Source organism: Gallus gallus, chromosome 4 (genome assembly GCF_016699485.2).
Source record: "Gallus gallus isolate bGalGal1 chromosome 4, bGalGal1.mat.broiler.GRCg7b, whole genome shotgun sequence".
Taxonomy (NCBI): domain Eukaryota; kingdom Metazoa; phylum Chordata; class Aves; order Galliformes; family Phasianidae; genus Gallus; species Gallus gallus.
Window position 1 is genome coordinate 67,601,243 of NC_052535.1, and position 15,105 is coordinate 67,616,347.

General features: G+C 38.4%; 1 protein-coding gene across 2 annotated transcripts in view; it reads right to left on the reverse strand.

Annotated features, from left to right (window-relative positions):
* GRXCR1 (glutaredoxin and cysteine rich domain containing 1) overlaps positions 1 to 4,015 on the reverse strand; it is a 36,496-nt gene extending 32,481 nt beyond the window's left edge. Inside the window, exon 1 of one of the 2 annotated variants that reach the window (XM_025150281.3) lies at positions 2,072 to 4,015. In XM_025150281.3, the coding sequence (XP_025006049.1) occupies positions 2,072 to 2,518 (447 nt within the window). In that variant the 5' untranslated portion in view covers positions 2,519 to 4,015. The remainder of the gene's footprint in view (positions 1 to 2,071) is intronic. The other variant, XM_015285477.4, reaches the window with a different exon arrangement.
* Positions 4,016 to 15,105: the final 11,090 nt, after the last annotated feature.

A 15,105-nucleotide genomic window follows, 5' to 3' on the forward strand; every position in this document is an offset into this window, starting at 1 on the left:
CTTTTGAGAGAGCGTTTTGCTCTCCTCTGTGCTCACCATGTAGCACAGAAAATTGGTTCACAGTATGACTTAAAAGATATGCAAACAATCATTTTCATTAGACTTTAAAATTTATCTGTGGGGAAACAGGAACTTGTTTGTGACAAAGCCTTAAATCACGATGTTCTCTGTATCATTGAATATATCTCTTTGATCCAGCAGATGTTGAAGGTAAGATTACACAGTTCTAGGAATTAGGCATCTAGATCTACCTAAGCAAGAATTTGTTCTTCTCCCCATATATTTTTCTCATCTGCTTTCAAAATCTGTATTATTTTGGCTTTTGCAGTGCTTCTAGCACAGATTTCTCAAATCTAATTAACTGCTGTACAAAGAACTGTTGTTAATTTCCATCTAGATTAATTTTCCCAGTTTCTTATATTGTAAAATACTACAAATTAAAGATCCTTATCACATTTTAAGTTGTTTATTATTTTACCAGTTCTAAGTATGGACAGCTATGGTTGACTTAGCTATATATCATTTTCTGAAGCTATCAGATAGTTATGACTACTCTTAAGCCTTCCTTTCTTCTAGCAAAACATCTCATAGAAATAGCGCTGATCTGCTAGGAATAAAACTTCATTGCTATCCAGGTATATTAACTCCAGTCCCTGAACCTCCCAGTCTAAAACCATTCCGCAACAGGAGATAGAAACAGCAAGACAAGAGAGATGCTAATTAAGGTGTAAATGCCCACAGACAGTTCCATTTATTTTGTTGATTCAAATTTCTTATCTTGGTGTCAGTGATGCAGTAGAAGGAAGAATTTATGTGGCAATGAAGCTGGTGGTGAGGTGAAATAGTATGCTCTGTATCAAAACATGGAATGGGATTTAGAATCAGGGCTGGAAAATGCAGACATGCCCCAGTTAAGACTTCCTAACTCATACCTAGTTAGAGAAGTACTCACTGAGTTTGTTAAAAATACTGTCAGAGTAGGGAAAGTCTTCAGTGAATACGTAGAGGAAAGCAAGCTATGTGACTGCTCTGTGATAAACACAGGCATTAGAGCTGGCTTGAACCAGCCAAAGAAACATCAGTATGGACAGAAATACTAAGTACAGCACAGGGGGTAAGTTCATATACAGTAGTAAGACAATGTCAGTTAGCAGGCATTCCTAAAGTATTATGAAATAACAATTTCAAAGTAACCAAGAACTTTTAGAATGCTTCATTTTAATACAAAACAGCCATCATTACTATTATCAAAATATTCATGTTTTAAAGCTGCATCCTTTTTTAAGAATGAAACAATGAAGTAAACTATAGGCAATTCAAATTGAGCAGTGTTATCCTGGGATATAACAAACTTCAGAGTTTGTTTGCAGACCTGTTGTTCTTCTGCTTGAATATTAATGATTTAAAGACCTGAATATTATATCTAGAAAATTTATACATATGAAGTAACATTTTTAGAACTTTATCTCAATTTTTTTCTGAGATGTGAATTTCTCTAGCTAAGAGGTCAGTGTGGCATATATCACTTCAAATACAGATATTCTGCTCCTTCAATAATCCGAATGGAAAACAGACATTAATAAAAGAGACCTCTGACTAAGATTTCATTCCTCTGAAATTTTCATGTGGGAAAACTGTCATTGCTGCCATCCTGCATCTAATTTGATCTACTTCATAGATTAAACACAATGGAATTTACAAGTATACATATTTACATTGCAAACTCATTAGAACTAATATAACAGGAGTGGAAACACAACACATCTCCATGCAGATCAACTGTGCAGATATCTGGTTAATTCTTCTTTTTCTTTCCTGGTTCTGACATGAGAAGCACAACACACCGAGTGCTAGCCATCACATTTTAGGTCAATTTTGGAAGAAAAACTTCATGGAGTAATCAGCCTCTGCATGCAAGAGCAGCCAGAGGACTGCAAGGGAGATAAGGCAGAACTGAATTCAGAGTCTGAGAAATCATCAATGAGAGAGCTCTGGACAAAGGAAAATAATAATGTGAAGAGCTGAAAGAGACAGATGCTGGGCTTGCAGCCAGTTGAACTGCATCTCTTACCTGAAATATTTTTGACAAGTTGTCAAAGAGGGCTTGACCAGCACTGACTTTGTGCTTGACACCTCTGACTGTGCCATTTTTGCTGAGAATGTTGACTCGCTTTGTACCAAAACCCTTCTCTTTCGTGGCTCGGACTAAAATGAGTAAGTCATCCTGCTCATTTTCATTTTCATCGCACTCAGAGCCACCGTGCCCATTCTGCTGTCCCTCCACCTCGCTCAGCCGGCTGGTCTGGTCAGTCTCCGAGCTGCTGGTGTATTCAGAGTCCAGTGAGTCGGTGGCCTCCCCGTCAGCATAGACCTCCTTCAGCACCCGGCCGCTGTGTGAGGACGCCACACGGAACCGCACTTTCCTTGACAGCCTCTCACTTTCCGCCTTCACCTCACCCTTGAACATGGTCTCTTCCACTGATATAAGCAGTTTGCATTGTTCCAGGGTGGTGCCCATCAGGTCTGCCAGTTTGTCACGCTTAACAACAATACCAGTGCTGTTTTCTTCTGATGAGGATTCTCATATTAAGCCAGGGAGGATTCCCAAGAACCTACGCTGCTATTCAGCAGTTAATAATGAATGCGTTTGTGCTATGGTTACCTTTAAACTAAAACCTGTAAAATGATATCGTCAATTAAATATTAAAGAGCCATTGTGTAGTTTTTAGCACTAAGGAAGAAAGGGAGAAATTATATTGTTTGAATAAAAAGTCAGATCTGTACATGATAAATCCAGACAAAGATGTTCCAGGAATTTATGTAAATGCAATTTTTGTTTGCTGAAGAAGGCAAAAAGGAAGTTTTCCACAAGACCTGTAGATGCACGGCTGTTTGTGCACATTACACCTGAGGTGAAAATTGTCATCCTCGACACTGAAGAGGAGTCAGTGATGGGAACATCTTTCATCGCTACACTTGATTCACCTACCAGCAGTACCTCAGTCACCAAAGTTTCCTTTTTATGTAAGCTTACAGCGATTAGGAAGAAAGCCATGACTTAGTGTTCTGTGATGCTGGCCTTCTCACAGGTTAACATAGTAGAGAAGCAATTAGTCACAATTTGCTACAGAATAACATGGTGATATTAAATGGAACTAAGCCACTGCTATTATCACACAGTTACCATGGCTTTATTTTCTTGTTTTTCTCAAAGGGTCACCAAGGGAACGTGTACAAAAGAATAGGAGAAAACTAATTAATTGGGGCAACAAGCAGCAAACAAAGAAATGAAGGATTAGGTGGATTCCACAGTAAGGGAAGCAAATTCTGTCACCACAACAAGTCATAAGCAGAGCTTGGAGCAATATTGAGCACCCTACTATAGGTGCATATACACTATAAACGCTATAGAAACTTCAGGTTTCTGGATGTCTATTCAATATAATGTAGTAAAACATATGAACACAAAGCATGGTGATCCATACTTACAGTGATTTACTAACATTTTCTCCATCTGAAGTAAAATGCATATCATCATCTAGAGCAGCATCAAAAACCATGTTCCTTTCCCACTTTCCTAGCAAATGTTCCCTATGCACTCTCCATAGCTTCATTTTCTCTCTAGCCTCATGTATAATGAATAGTATCCTGAAGCTTGAGCCCCTCAGACAAATATAGACAAGAAGCGAGTCCCTAGATGCTCAGCTATCCCAAAATGATAACACATGAGCAGCTGCAGAGCTTCAGGCATCTGAGGAGGCTTTCTGAACAAGATTTTGGAAATGTGAGCTCCAACCATGCAGCATTTAGATGGCAGTTATTGCAGCTTTCTTTTGAACAAGAGACATTAAATGCTGCACTTCAGCCCAAAATCGCACTTCTTCAGAATAAGTTGTGAAATTACTTATTTTTCACCTGTAAAACAGGAACACAATTTATTAGTGACACTTTCTAGCATTACTTGCTTTCACATTTCTTTCAATAAGGAAAGGTCAGCTATATTATCAGCTATACCAATTTCGCTGTGTTATCAACTGTACTATCAACTACATTAGTTTGCTACATTGTCAACTAATACTATTAACACAGAAAAAAATAAGTAAAAATAATACGTTACTGGAGTTAAAATTAACTCCTATTCAACTTTCAGAGAATAAAAATGGTCAGTACTAATATTATAAGCAGTTACCTTCTAAAATTCATTTTAGGAGGATAGATTGATACTCACTGCAATATAGCTGCTTGCCCACAGGAGATTTGATAGCAAATACTGTTCATTATTACTAAAAGCTGACTTTGAACTATGAGCATTTTGTAGCAGAATGATTGTTTCAAAATATCTTTTGTGCAATTACCCAAATAAGGCCAGAATGTACCTAAATAAAACATTGGGTCTGTTGCCTACCCCAAAACTGGCTGTATCATGGTATCATATGATTACCTGAGTGATCTCCTCATAGAAATCTGCTGAAATTATCTTCTTATTATTACTCTTTTTTTTTAATTAAATAAAATATGAGTGCTTTGCAATGAATTGCCACAAATTAAGAAATCTGAGCTTCTGTAACAGAAACATTTCGCAAAACACATTTATAATATTTGTAATCTCCTCTAAATGATGTTATGGATTTTTTAACATAGAAACCACTTTATTCTAATTGCAGACAATGAAAAAGCAGAAGATTTGATGATATCTAAGTGCTTTAAAAAGTTAACATAGCATTAAAGAAATGTAGAATTAATTTGTACAACATTTTAAAAATACTTCAAATACTGTTAATAACTTGTTCTCTGCTAGTAGGAAATTGGCTTGTCACTTAGTTTCATGGCATTTCCACTATTCACTGGAAAATATGTTTGTGTCTGGTTATGAGAACAAAAACCAACTGTATGTAGGATTTTCTCTATAGGAAAGCAGGCAAGCACAGTAGAGAATGCCCCTTGACAGAGGCATCTACACACACAAGGTTTCATCTTGACATTCCAACTGTGTATCTTCTCTGAGTAAATGTGACTTCTGGGGGCAAGCGCACATAGCCAGCAGGAAACAGATTACAGACTCTAAACTGACTATATTCATGACATAAGACATCCGAGAGTTCAAAGAACTGAAATGCACATTTGTACCATCTGTGGGTGCACACTATCAACAAACAGAAAGGACAGAATATGACTAAGCATCTCTGTCTCTCCTGTAAAATTAAATTTGTTCACTCCTTTAATGAATTCTGACACTAACCCTGCTTATCCACTTTGATGATGCATCCTGCCAACTGATATATTTGTGCTTCTCATTTCCTAGCTTCTCTCAACAAAGTTACTTTCATTCAGAGTTATTTCTTTAAAAAAAATAATAATGTGGCAATATTTGGCACTAATTAGATATTTCTTTTTCATAACAATCTTGAAGAATCTTCTGGAAACATTCGGCTGTTGTTTGTTCTTGTTTCTTCTTGGTTTGATTTTAATGTTTGGGCATCAGGACAGAGTGGTCAGTAAACATAAAGACAAAACACATGGAGAAAAAGTTGAGATTTTCTCCTGAACAGAGAATCACTGTGTAGTGGAAATACTAAGTCACTGCTTGAATTAGTTATTGAGCACCTGGTGGGAAGGCAGGGCCAATATATACATGCTTCTATTTCAGCGTTTTATGCAAGCAGAGAAACTGTCCCAGATGCCTCATTTTTGCAGGTTCCCCTCAGGAAAGGATCAACATCACTGGGAATTAACTGTAATAAATATTGAAAGATAATCTAGCCACTTGATTAAGTATTTCTGCATTTTGCAGAAGAAATGTAGACCACAGACTATACTATATGAAACTGCTAGAAAAATGGACCGCATGACAATCCCTTTGATTGGAGATTAAATAGAAGTCAAAGTAATAAAAGGCTGCTAAAATGGGTAATATTAATACACAAATTAAAAATTAATCATAAAAATTAGACTTTCAGAAGAAAACAGAGGCCTTAAAAATAAAGTAGACTGAAATCAGTAGATGTCTTCTTAATTTCTGAACAAGTGATAATTTCAATAGAGCAGCTTAACCTGTGACGAGATGCAATGCTCTACTGATGCACAGCTTAAGTGAGGTCATTTTGCTTTATGTTCATGTAGGTTACTAAGTATATACAGCAAATCTGTAGGTTGCTTTGACACCATTCACACTGATGTCATTCATCATTGGTGTGATGGTGTGAATTCATGGTGACGTCTTGTGACATTAATTCTTATTCACTCTACAAAGTCTGTTTTTAGCCCCTTCTATAGCGCTGGTGGTAATCAGAAGCATATTGCTGTAATCTCTCGTTGTTAATGTGCCATTAGAAGAACAGTTATGAGGACCCAGGTATTTGAAAACATGGATTTCCCATCCACTTCTGGCAAATGTGTAGTTTGGTTTGAAAATCTGAGCTTATTTATTCTGTTACAAAAAAGTCTTGTTTGTGAACTACAAGAACAACAGAGAAAGATTTAGAGATTAAAAAAGTAGACTATTTGGATAATAAACAATAAACATACTGCAAGCCTAGACATATTTACTGCAAAATAATATCTTAACTACAGTAAAGTTCATTAGGACATACTACGCATGTCCAGGTACCCATCAGAGTCTGTTGTTTGTCAGTTACAGGGGCTAAACAGAAATACAAATTAGAATGGACTGAGCACATTGTTGCTATTATAATGTCTAATTAGTCATATCATAAGTGCTCTATGCTGTCACTTGATTCAGTGTGTAGATTTTATTTAACTTCCATCAAACTATTAAGTAAAATAGCAGGGTTTCTGTGTCTGTATTTGTTTGCCTTAGTGAGATGGTTTGTTGTTTCTTTGATTTACATAATGAAGGATTTAAACAAATGAGGAAATCAACACAAGTATCTAGGCCACACACGGGTGCCCAAGGAGTAAGTGGACATATGGGATCTTTCTGTTTCTCTTTTGCCATAGTAGCAGAAACCCTTCATTCACACTAAGGTCTTTAGGGAGCCATGTTATCTTTAACTCAAAATTCACAGATATTTCAGCATAATTCTCTAATTTCTGTTTTTGCCATGATATATTTCTGTAGGAGCCAGGCTGCTGGGCTACATGCAGAAACAATGGTTCATGAAAACCTTCTGTCTTTATGGGATATCTTCTTCAGCTTATGCTGAAATCTTGTTTACTTACTCTGGGCAAAGAAAGTCATTACTTATATGGCCTGGCTATTTAGCACATTTAAGGAACAGGCAACCTTGGCAAATACTTCTAGGCTACTGACTCCAGTATACAAGCAGTGGCTGGAAGCTTTGACCTAGGTTGTATGTCTGATAAGAGACAATCATTTATTTTCTGTCTCATGCAGCCCATCTTGAAATTCATTGTTCATAGCTCCATTTTTTTTCTAGTCATGTAAGTGGTCATCATAGGATCTGTATAAATGTTAGCTGTCTTTCCAGAAGATTTTGCTTGTAGTTGGCCACCAAAATCTTTCATGGCTTGCAGCCATTATAGAGATCTTTGGTATATTTTCTCTGTGTTCTAGTTGAACAGGTAAAAACTGAGAACAGGCACTGATGTTTCAGAAGGCTATTTCCATTATTTCCATAACAATGGGGATAGCAGACATGATTCTTTTTTCCGGAAGATGAGGAACATTATAACAGAAATTTGTGGAGGAAAGAGCAATTGTATTATGAAAAAAATATATACATAAGGAAAAAATACATCAAGAGAGATTAGAAGCATGTGAAATAAGAGGTAATAGTTATGTCAGATTGTTCCCTGGTATAATTAACACTGTAGCTTCACAGTCATTTCCATTCTTGGAGCCCCACATGAAACAGCCTCACCAGCAGCAGAAATACAGGAACCCTGTCCTGAGATGCCTCATACATTTATTTATCTTAGCTTCCAGTAGAGACATGGACTATGTTTCTGCATTAGGTCTGTGGCAGGAAAACAAATGTTACACAAGTACTGGGATTAAGAAACCAACATTCAGTTACATTAGAGTAAAATGAGAAGAAAGAACTAACACTGGTAAAATTCAGTTTAGAACTACTCTTCTTCAAACTACATTTTGTTAAGTAGCTTAAGTAAGCTTTTCAGGGTTGCCTTGTTCACAGACAGTATCTCAGGGTAATATGAGCTATATAAAATTTAAATATAATTCTAGCACACTTCTATCATTTTGTGACTCCTAAATACATATATACGTACTTATACCAGATACAAGACCTCATAGCCCTTTTCATAAAGTAGGCATGTTAGGGCTACCTGTTGCTTTCAGTGCTTTATACAAAATCCAGCTAAACTGTTGCATTCTGCATCAATAACTTTGCCTGTGCTCCTAATTGGATGTGGTGGTCTTTCCCTCATGTTGCTATGTTCTTTTAAACAGCTGCAGAGTTCTACTGGTGAGCTGTCAGCATTTCATTAGTGAGTGACCTTATTTAAAAGCTCTCTTAAAAGATCCTTGGAGATAATAAAGATTTAATTATATAGTTTTACTGGGATTACTCTGATATGCTTTTAAAGAAATGAAAGGGATTTACAAGTCCCTTCATGTTTTTAAAATTTTATTCTTACATTGTGAAAATGTTTTATGTTTGGTTTATACCAGTTGGCTTTTCAATTGGTAATATATGGGTTTCGACTTTACTTTGGAGGGAATTGGTGCTATCAACACTAACACTTTCTTAGCCAGATTTATACTTCTGCAGTTATATGTAATATGCTACTGCTTGCAGACTGTATGGAAATTGCTGCTGAGCAGACAAATATCTGCCAAAATCCTATATCTGACCTGAGGCGTAGGTCCTGCTTGCCTCCCTCAGGATTTCCATTAGACAGCATTTGTGAGATTTCATACCTTTAAAGCTTTTTGACATGTTTTCATGCATGCTTTTAAAGCCTTTGACACTATCCCCCACAACATTCTCACGGAGAAGTGGCTACCCATGGTTTGGATGGGCATACACTCAGCTGGGTGAAACACCGGCTGGATGGCTGGACCCAAAGAGTTGTGGCCAGTGGAGTTAAACTGAGTTGGTGTCCAGTCATGAGTAGTGTCCCCCAGGGCTTGGTACTGGGGCTGCTTCTATTTAACATCTTTATTAATGATCTTGATGAGGGAATTGAGTGCACCCTCAGTAAGTTTGCAGATGACATCAAGTTGGGAGGGAGTGTTGATCTGACTGAGGAGAGAAAGGCACTACAGAGAGACATGGATAGACTGAATTGATGGGCCAAGGTAAACTGTATGAGTTTCAATAGGGCCAAGCGTCAGTTCCTGCATTTTGGCCACAACAACCCCAGGCAATCCTACAGGCCGGGGGAGGAGTGGCTGGAAAGTTGCCTGATGGAAAAGGACCTTGGTGTACTGATGGACAGTCAGCTGAATATGAGCCAGTAGTGTGCCCAGGTGGCAAAGAAGGCCAATGGCATCCTGGCTTGTATCAGGAATGGTGTGGTGAGCAGGACTACGGAAGTAATCCTGCCCCTGTACTCAGCACTGGTGAGGCCTCACCTCGAGCACTGTGTTCAGTTTTGGACACCTCAGTACAGAAAGGACAATGAGATGCTGGAGCAGGTCCAGAGAAGGGCAACAAGGCTTGTGAAGGGCTTGGAGAATACGCCCTACAAGGAGAGAATGACAGAATTGGGGCTGTTTAGTCTGGGGAAAAGGAGGCTGAGGGGAGACCTTATTGCTCTCTTCCAATATCTGAAAGGTGCTTACAGTGAGAGCGGGGTTGGTCTCTTCTCACTGGTAACAGGTGACAGGATGAGGGAAATGGCTGTAAGTTGTGCCAGGGTAAGTTTAGCTTGGATATCAGGAAAAACTTCTTTACAGAAAGGGTTGTTACGCCCTGGAATAGGCTCTGCAGGGAGGTGGTTGAGTCACCATCCCTGGATGTGTTTAAAACCATTTGGATGTGATGCTCAGGGACATGGTTTAGCAGAGGGTTGTTAGAGTAGTTTGATTAGGTTGTGGTTGGACTTGATGATCTTTAAGGTCTTTTCCAACCTGAGAAATTCTATGATTCTATGAAAAGTTTTTGGCTCAAAAACTACAACTATTAATTTAGAATCTTTGTTTGCATCTCTGGCTTTCAGAGGAGAAAACCATCTTCAGTGTTTTCCTCCTATCAGTTTTTTGTTTTCTGCTTAGAAAATTACATCATTAATGTGATTGTAGGCAGCAGACACTCCAGAGGTAATAACATATAACAATGCAGCTTAGCTTTTACTTCCTATGTGGGAATAGGAGTGATGAAAATAAGATAAAGGACTTTCATTTAAGTATGTCATTACTAGCAAATCGTACCACTAGAGTCTTACTGTGGGCTTCTTTTATTCAAAACCTGATAAATCCTTTCATGTTGTTTGCTCTCCATTCCTCCACATCACTGTTGGGTGAAAAAAAAATGACTCCAAAATCTCATGAAGTTGCGTGGTTTTTATCTTCAACTGTGTACACTACTGTTCACATATGTAACAGCAGAATGACTCCTGTATAAGGAAGATGATCTGCCTACTCTGTATTTTTTTTTCTGTCCGGCTTCTAGCTGATAAGCTCAGTGCCTGGATTGCTGTGTTGTTCTTAATTGATGGATATGGTCACTATCAATATTGGTGAAGGAAATATTTATGTATGTACAAATGTACTGAAACCTGGATGGAAAACAAATAGTGTTTAATACAGTCTTCAGCATAGCTGTATCACGTCAGCTTCATCTTGTTTAGCCCTGGGGAGATTTATTAGCTGTGAATTCCCAAAGGAAATTCTCTGTGAAATCAGGAGGCAGAAGGACCATACACAGACACAGAAGAGATTGGACTGGTGTGATTTCTCCACCTCAATAACCAATGAATGTGCCTAGAGGTGAGCAGAGAGAGGCAGCAGAGGATGTGGGTATTGGCTTGCTTAATGGCTAAGCTAATTATGAGGCATGAGTCACTGAGTCATTCAGGTTCTGCACGCTTCAGCCACCAAACTGGAATCATCTCACCCTGTCTGACCCAGGCAAAAGGAAATAACATCTACCAGTTCTTCTCTGTGGCAACAAGTGAAATCATGCTTATGTGTGCATGGGAACTGTTGAATTATGGCCTGAATCACTGAATGATCACCTGAGGCAAGCACCGAGTCAGCTGTGGGAGCACAGGTGAAGGAATTCACCTGTGTGACTGGAGGGGGTGGAGCCTGGCTGCTCCTCTCCTAGACCCTATTTAAGGGCTGACTGCCATTAGGGAAGGATCTCTTTCCAGAGATCACTCTTTCTGGAGTTTTTATGCAAGCCTAAGATATGGGTAAGCAATTCCATTTATTTTTGGCTATCCCTTTCCACTGTGATAATCCTCTTGCTTATACAACCTGTAAAATACCAGCCTAACCATGCCACTCTGCTAACATATTTGTTGATTGTACAATGTGGAATGAAATTGCTGCTTTACCCTGACAAATGAAGAGTTTAATTTGAGTAAACGAGCGGGAGGAGGTGGTTTGCATGTGGTCACAGGCATGCTGGGGTGGGGGGGGGGGGGGGAAGCTACAGGACCCTAACATGGGCAGGACTGGCAGAGGGCGGCCCAGGGAGGTGTATGTGGGGTCAGAGGCATTGTCAGAAGAGGGGCCCTTCCTCTTCTGTTTGCTAACATAACAATGGATGCTTCTGGAGATGTATATATATGGGAAATATATATATATATGAGAAAAGAAAAGTCTGGGAGGACAGATGGCTTCTTTCAGTATTGATAACTTCAAAACCCCTTGCTAATAAATGATATAGCGCTACCCAGTTTTTCCCCAAAGTTCAGTGCACTGCTGAATCTGTGTAAATCCAGTTCTTCATTACTCTACTTTGTGGTCTCCTGTTTGGGCCACTCATCTGGTATTTAAAAATATAATACTTTAAAAAAAATTTAGTCAAGCATTATCAGATGGTTATGCATGCAGATAGTGGGGGGGAAGGGGGGGGGTTGAAGATAAATAAGATGCCTTCTTTAGTTACCCTGAATCTCCTTATAACCAGAAAAACAATGATTTCTGAGCTGAGCACCCAGCACTCTGAACAATTTAACACAGTGGTTTGTACCTTATAATGAATCTCTCATCTTCAGTCACATATGCTTTTGTTGTGTTGTTATCATTTTATTTGTCTTGTTGCATTCCTCAGGAAACTAGTGGCACCAAAACAAGTATGCTATTCTAATCTTGCTTTCTTTTCACTTCAGCTTGGATTTTCAGTGCTTAGATTGTTTTCAGTAGCTTAGTTTGAGCTAATTCAATTTACAGGCTCGTTAACCAGACTGCAAAGGAAAGGCAGAGACTGTGTGTCTCCACCGGAATCCTCAATGCCAAAACAGTCCCTGGGTTTTACAGCCTCAGGAGTTCCTGGCACAGCATCCATCTGCTTTCTCTCAACTAAAATCTACAGTAAGATCCAACAGGTAGAGATAATGGCAAAGAAACCAATAGCAAAACTGTAATGCTTTCTTTTCCAGTGAATATTAAATTGTATGTGAGTTTATCTATAGGTTTCCTGGTGAAATCTCTACAGAGAGATCAGGGTTTCATTTTACATGGTGATCTTTTCTTTATTTGAATTATAACTGTTTGGAAATAAAATTAAATGTTTTTTTTCTATCTATATCTTTCTCTACCTCTATCTCTGTCAGAGCTGAGGGGCAGCAACGGCATTCAGCACTGTGATAGCAGCAGGCATCTGTGTCCGAGCATGGAGACAGCTGGGCACTGTGTATCCACCAGAGCCTTTCTGTGCATCCAGCACACAACGTTATTATTAACCATGTGGCAGTGTCACCTTTTAGTTACAAGATTATTCACATGGATCTGAGATTCTTAATCTATAAATTGTTTTCCTAATTAGAATATCTTTTGGTTTGATTAGACTTTCTGTAACTGTTTTCTATTTCTTCTTTCTTTCCTCCATGAAGTTGAGAAGAATGCTGAATTACAACAGTTCCCAAAGGACTAATCCTTCAGCTGAACGCTGATATAGAAATGACTTTCATTTCCTTTGTGGTATATATTCATCAGAGGTAAATTCAAATGCATGCACACTTTACTACATTCTTACATTTGAAAGATGTATTCACAAATGCTAGATTTCAAATCAAGTCTTTGCTGAGGTTCAGTGACAGTCTAAATAAGCTCAGAGCATTTCAGACCAGTCTGACATCAAGCCCAAGATACTGATCGCACTGCTGTATGGTTCTTTCAGAAGATCACCTATAGTCTCCAGTTAATAACACACAGGTACACTTTTTTTAATGTAGTGGCCTTTCTGCCAGGCAGCTAAATGCCTAGTGACTAAATGTCACCTCTTTGAATGCAAAGATATTTCATTGTCCAGAACTGTTCCTGGAACACTGAGCAGCATAACGATCTCTGATAAAACAGGCACCTGGGACAGCTGATATCACAGGGAATTTTTATAGTCGCACACAAATTCTAGAATCCCATTGTAGGGTAATCTCCAAAGACTTTCATTTGCTGGGTTCAAAATGTCTTTTCTACTATTCTAGCATTTCTTTCCCAGGACAGATAATTTGTGACATTTCCTCCACAATTTTTTCTGCATCCTATGTTTTTGGGGGCAGATTATTTTCTTTATTTTCAGCAACAAAACCTGGATAAGAGCAATATCTGAGCAGGTGAGCTTTCCTTTTAAATACATAAGACATTTTATTACTTTAACTATAGCATGGATATTAGATTTTTCTTTAATACAACCCAAAGAGTGTCACTTAGGTCTCAGTCACTAAACATTCTCCCTAAACATTCAAAAATACCAGTTAGGTTTCCTAATATCTTCATAACAGGTAATTATTTTACTATTATACTAACGTGTATATTTCTTTTCCTCTCTGATCTTGATCCTGTTATTGTGCCCCTTTGGTTTCCAACCTTGCCATGTATCGACATGGAGAGAAATCTCATTTTTTGTAGGTGAAATCTTCATACAATCCTTCTCTATCAGTAGCTGTGCGCACGGACTGTGTCCAGTCCTATTTCAAATATCTCCATATTTTTTTCACTCCTTTTTGCATAAGAACACAAATTATTGTAATACTCAAAGAAAATGCACAAATGTGTGAGGGTTGCTGAGTCTGTCTATTGGGGGGGATTGCACCAAAGGGTGTACGACACTTGACATCCTTCTTGGGAATATTCAGCGGCAATACATCTGGTTATGCAAGCTAGTGACTAAATCTTTTACCAGCTTATGTTACACATAAGAAGTTATTCACTTTAGTAAGAAGAGATGCCAAAATCTGGTACCTGCTAATTCAGCAGCCACTTGTTTACAAGGATTTCTACTGACAGTTTTCACTGTATTCCTATTACTGTAGTATGTGAGCATCTTGCTAATCTTTTGTAAAATAACTTGATGCTTCTGTGAGATGAGTGTTTTCTATCAGTCATTTCCTTTGTTTACCCCTTGTAGAGGTCATGGCAGATGAGATTTATGAAGGTGGTTATAAATATGATATGGATGTCCACAAGCAAGAGCAGAAAACTCTGATCTTCAGCAGAGCAACCACATATGTTGTGCCATGCCCTGGACTTAACATAATGTTGAGGATCTTGACTCCTACTGAGAGCAGTAAGTCTTATTGATAGGAGTCTGAGTATTTGAAAGCCAGCATGGGATTGCATACAGCATTGATTAGGAGTGTTGCCTGCTGTTAACTTTCAAATCACCATCCCAATCTTTCTCGATGAAAGAAATTGAACTCTAGACCTCCTACCAAATTTTATTTTTGCTGTTTCAATCCTCTTTTCCTTTAAAAATATCAGCAGCCTACCAGACTAAGGTACACAGAGAATAGAGGGTCAAGCAGCAGAAGGAGGCCTTTTCTACTCAGTCCTCATGCAGCTTGACACTGAAGCACAACAGGGGTTGCATACAGGGTGCAGTACAGAAGTGAGTTACCATTTACCTGGACAGATAGGATAAGGTTCATGTCAGGATTTCTAAGAGTATTTTTTGAACTTATATATTAACATTTGACAAATATCAATCTGTCAAATTTGTAGCAAAAAAGCAATGCAAACCAAAGAATGCCTTTTCATATTTTTACTAG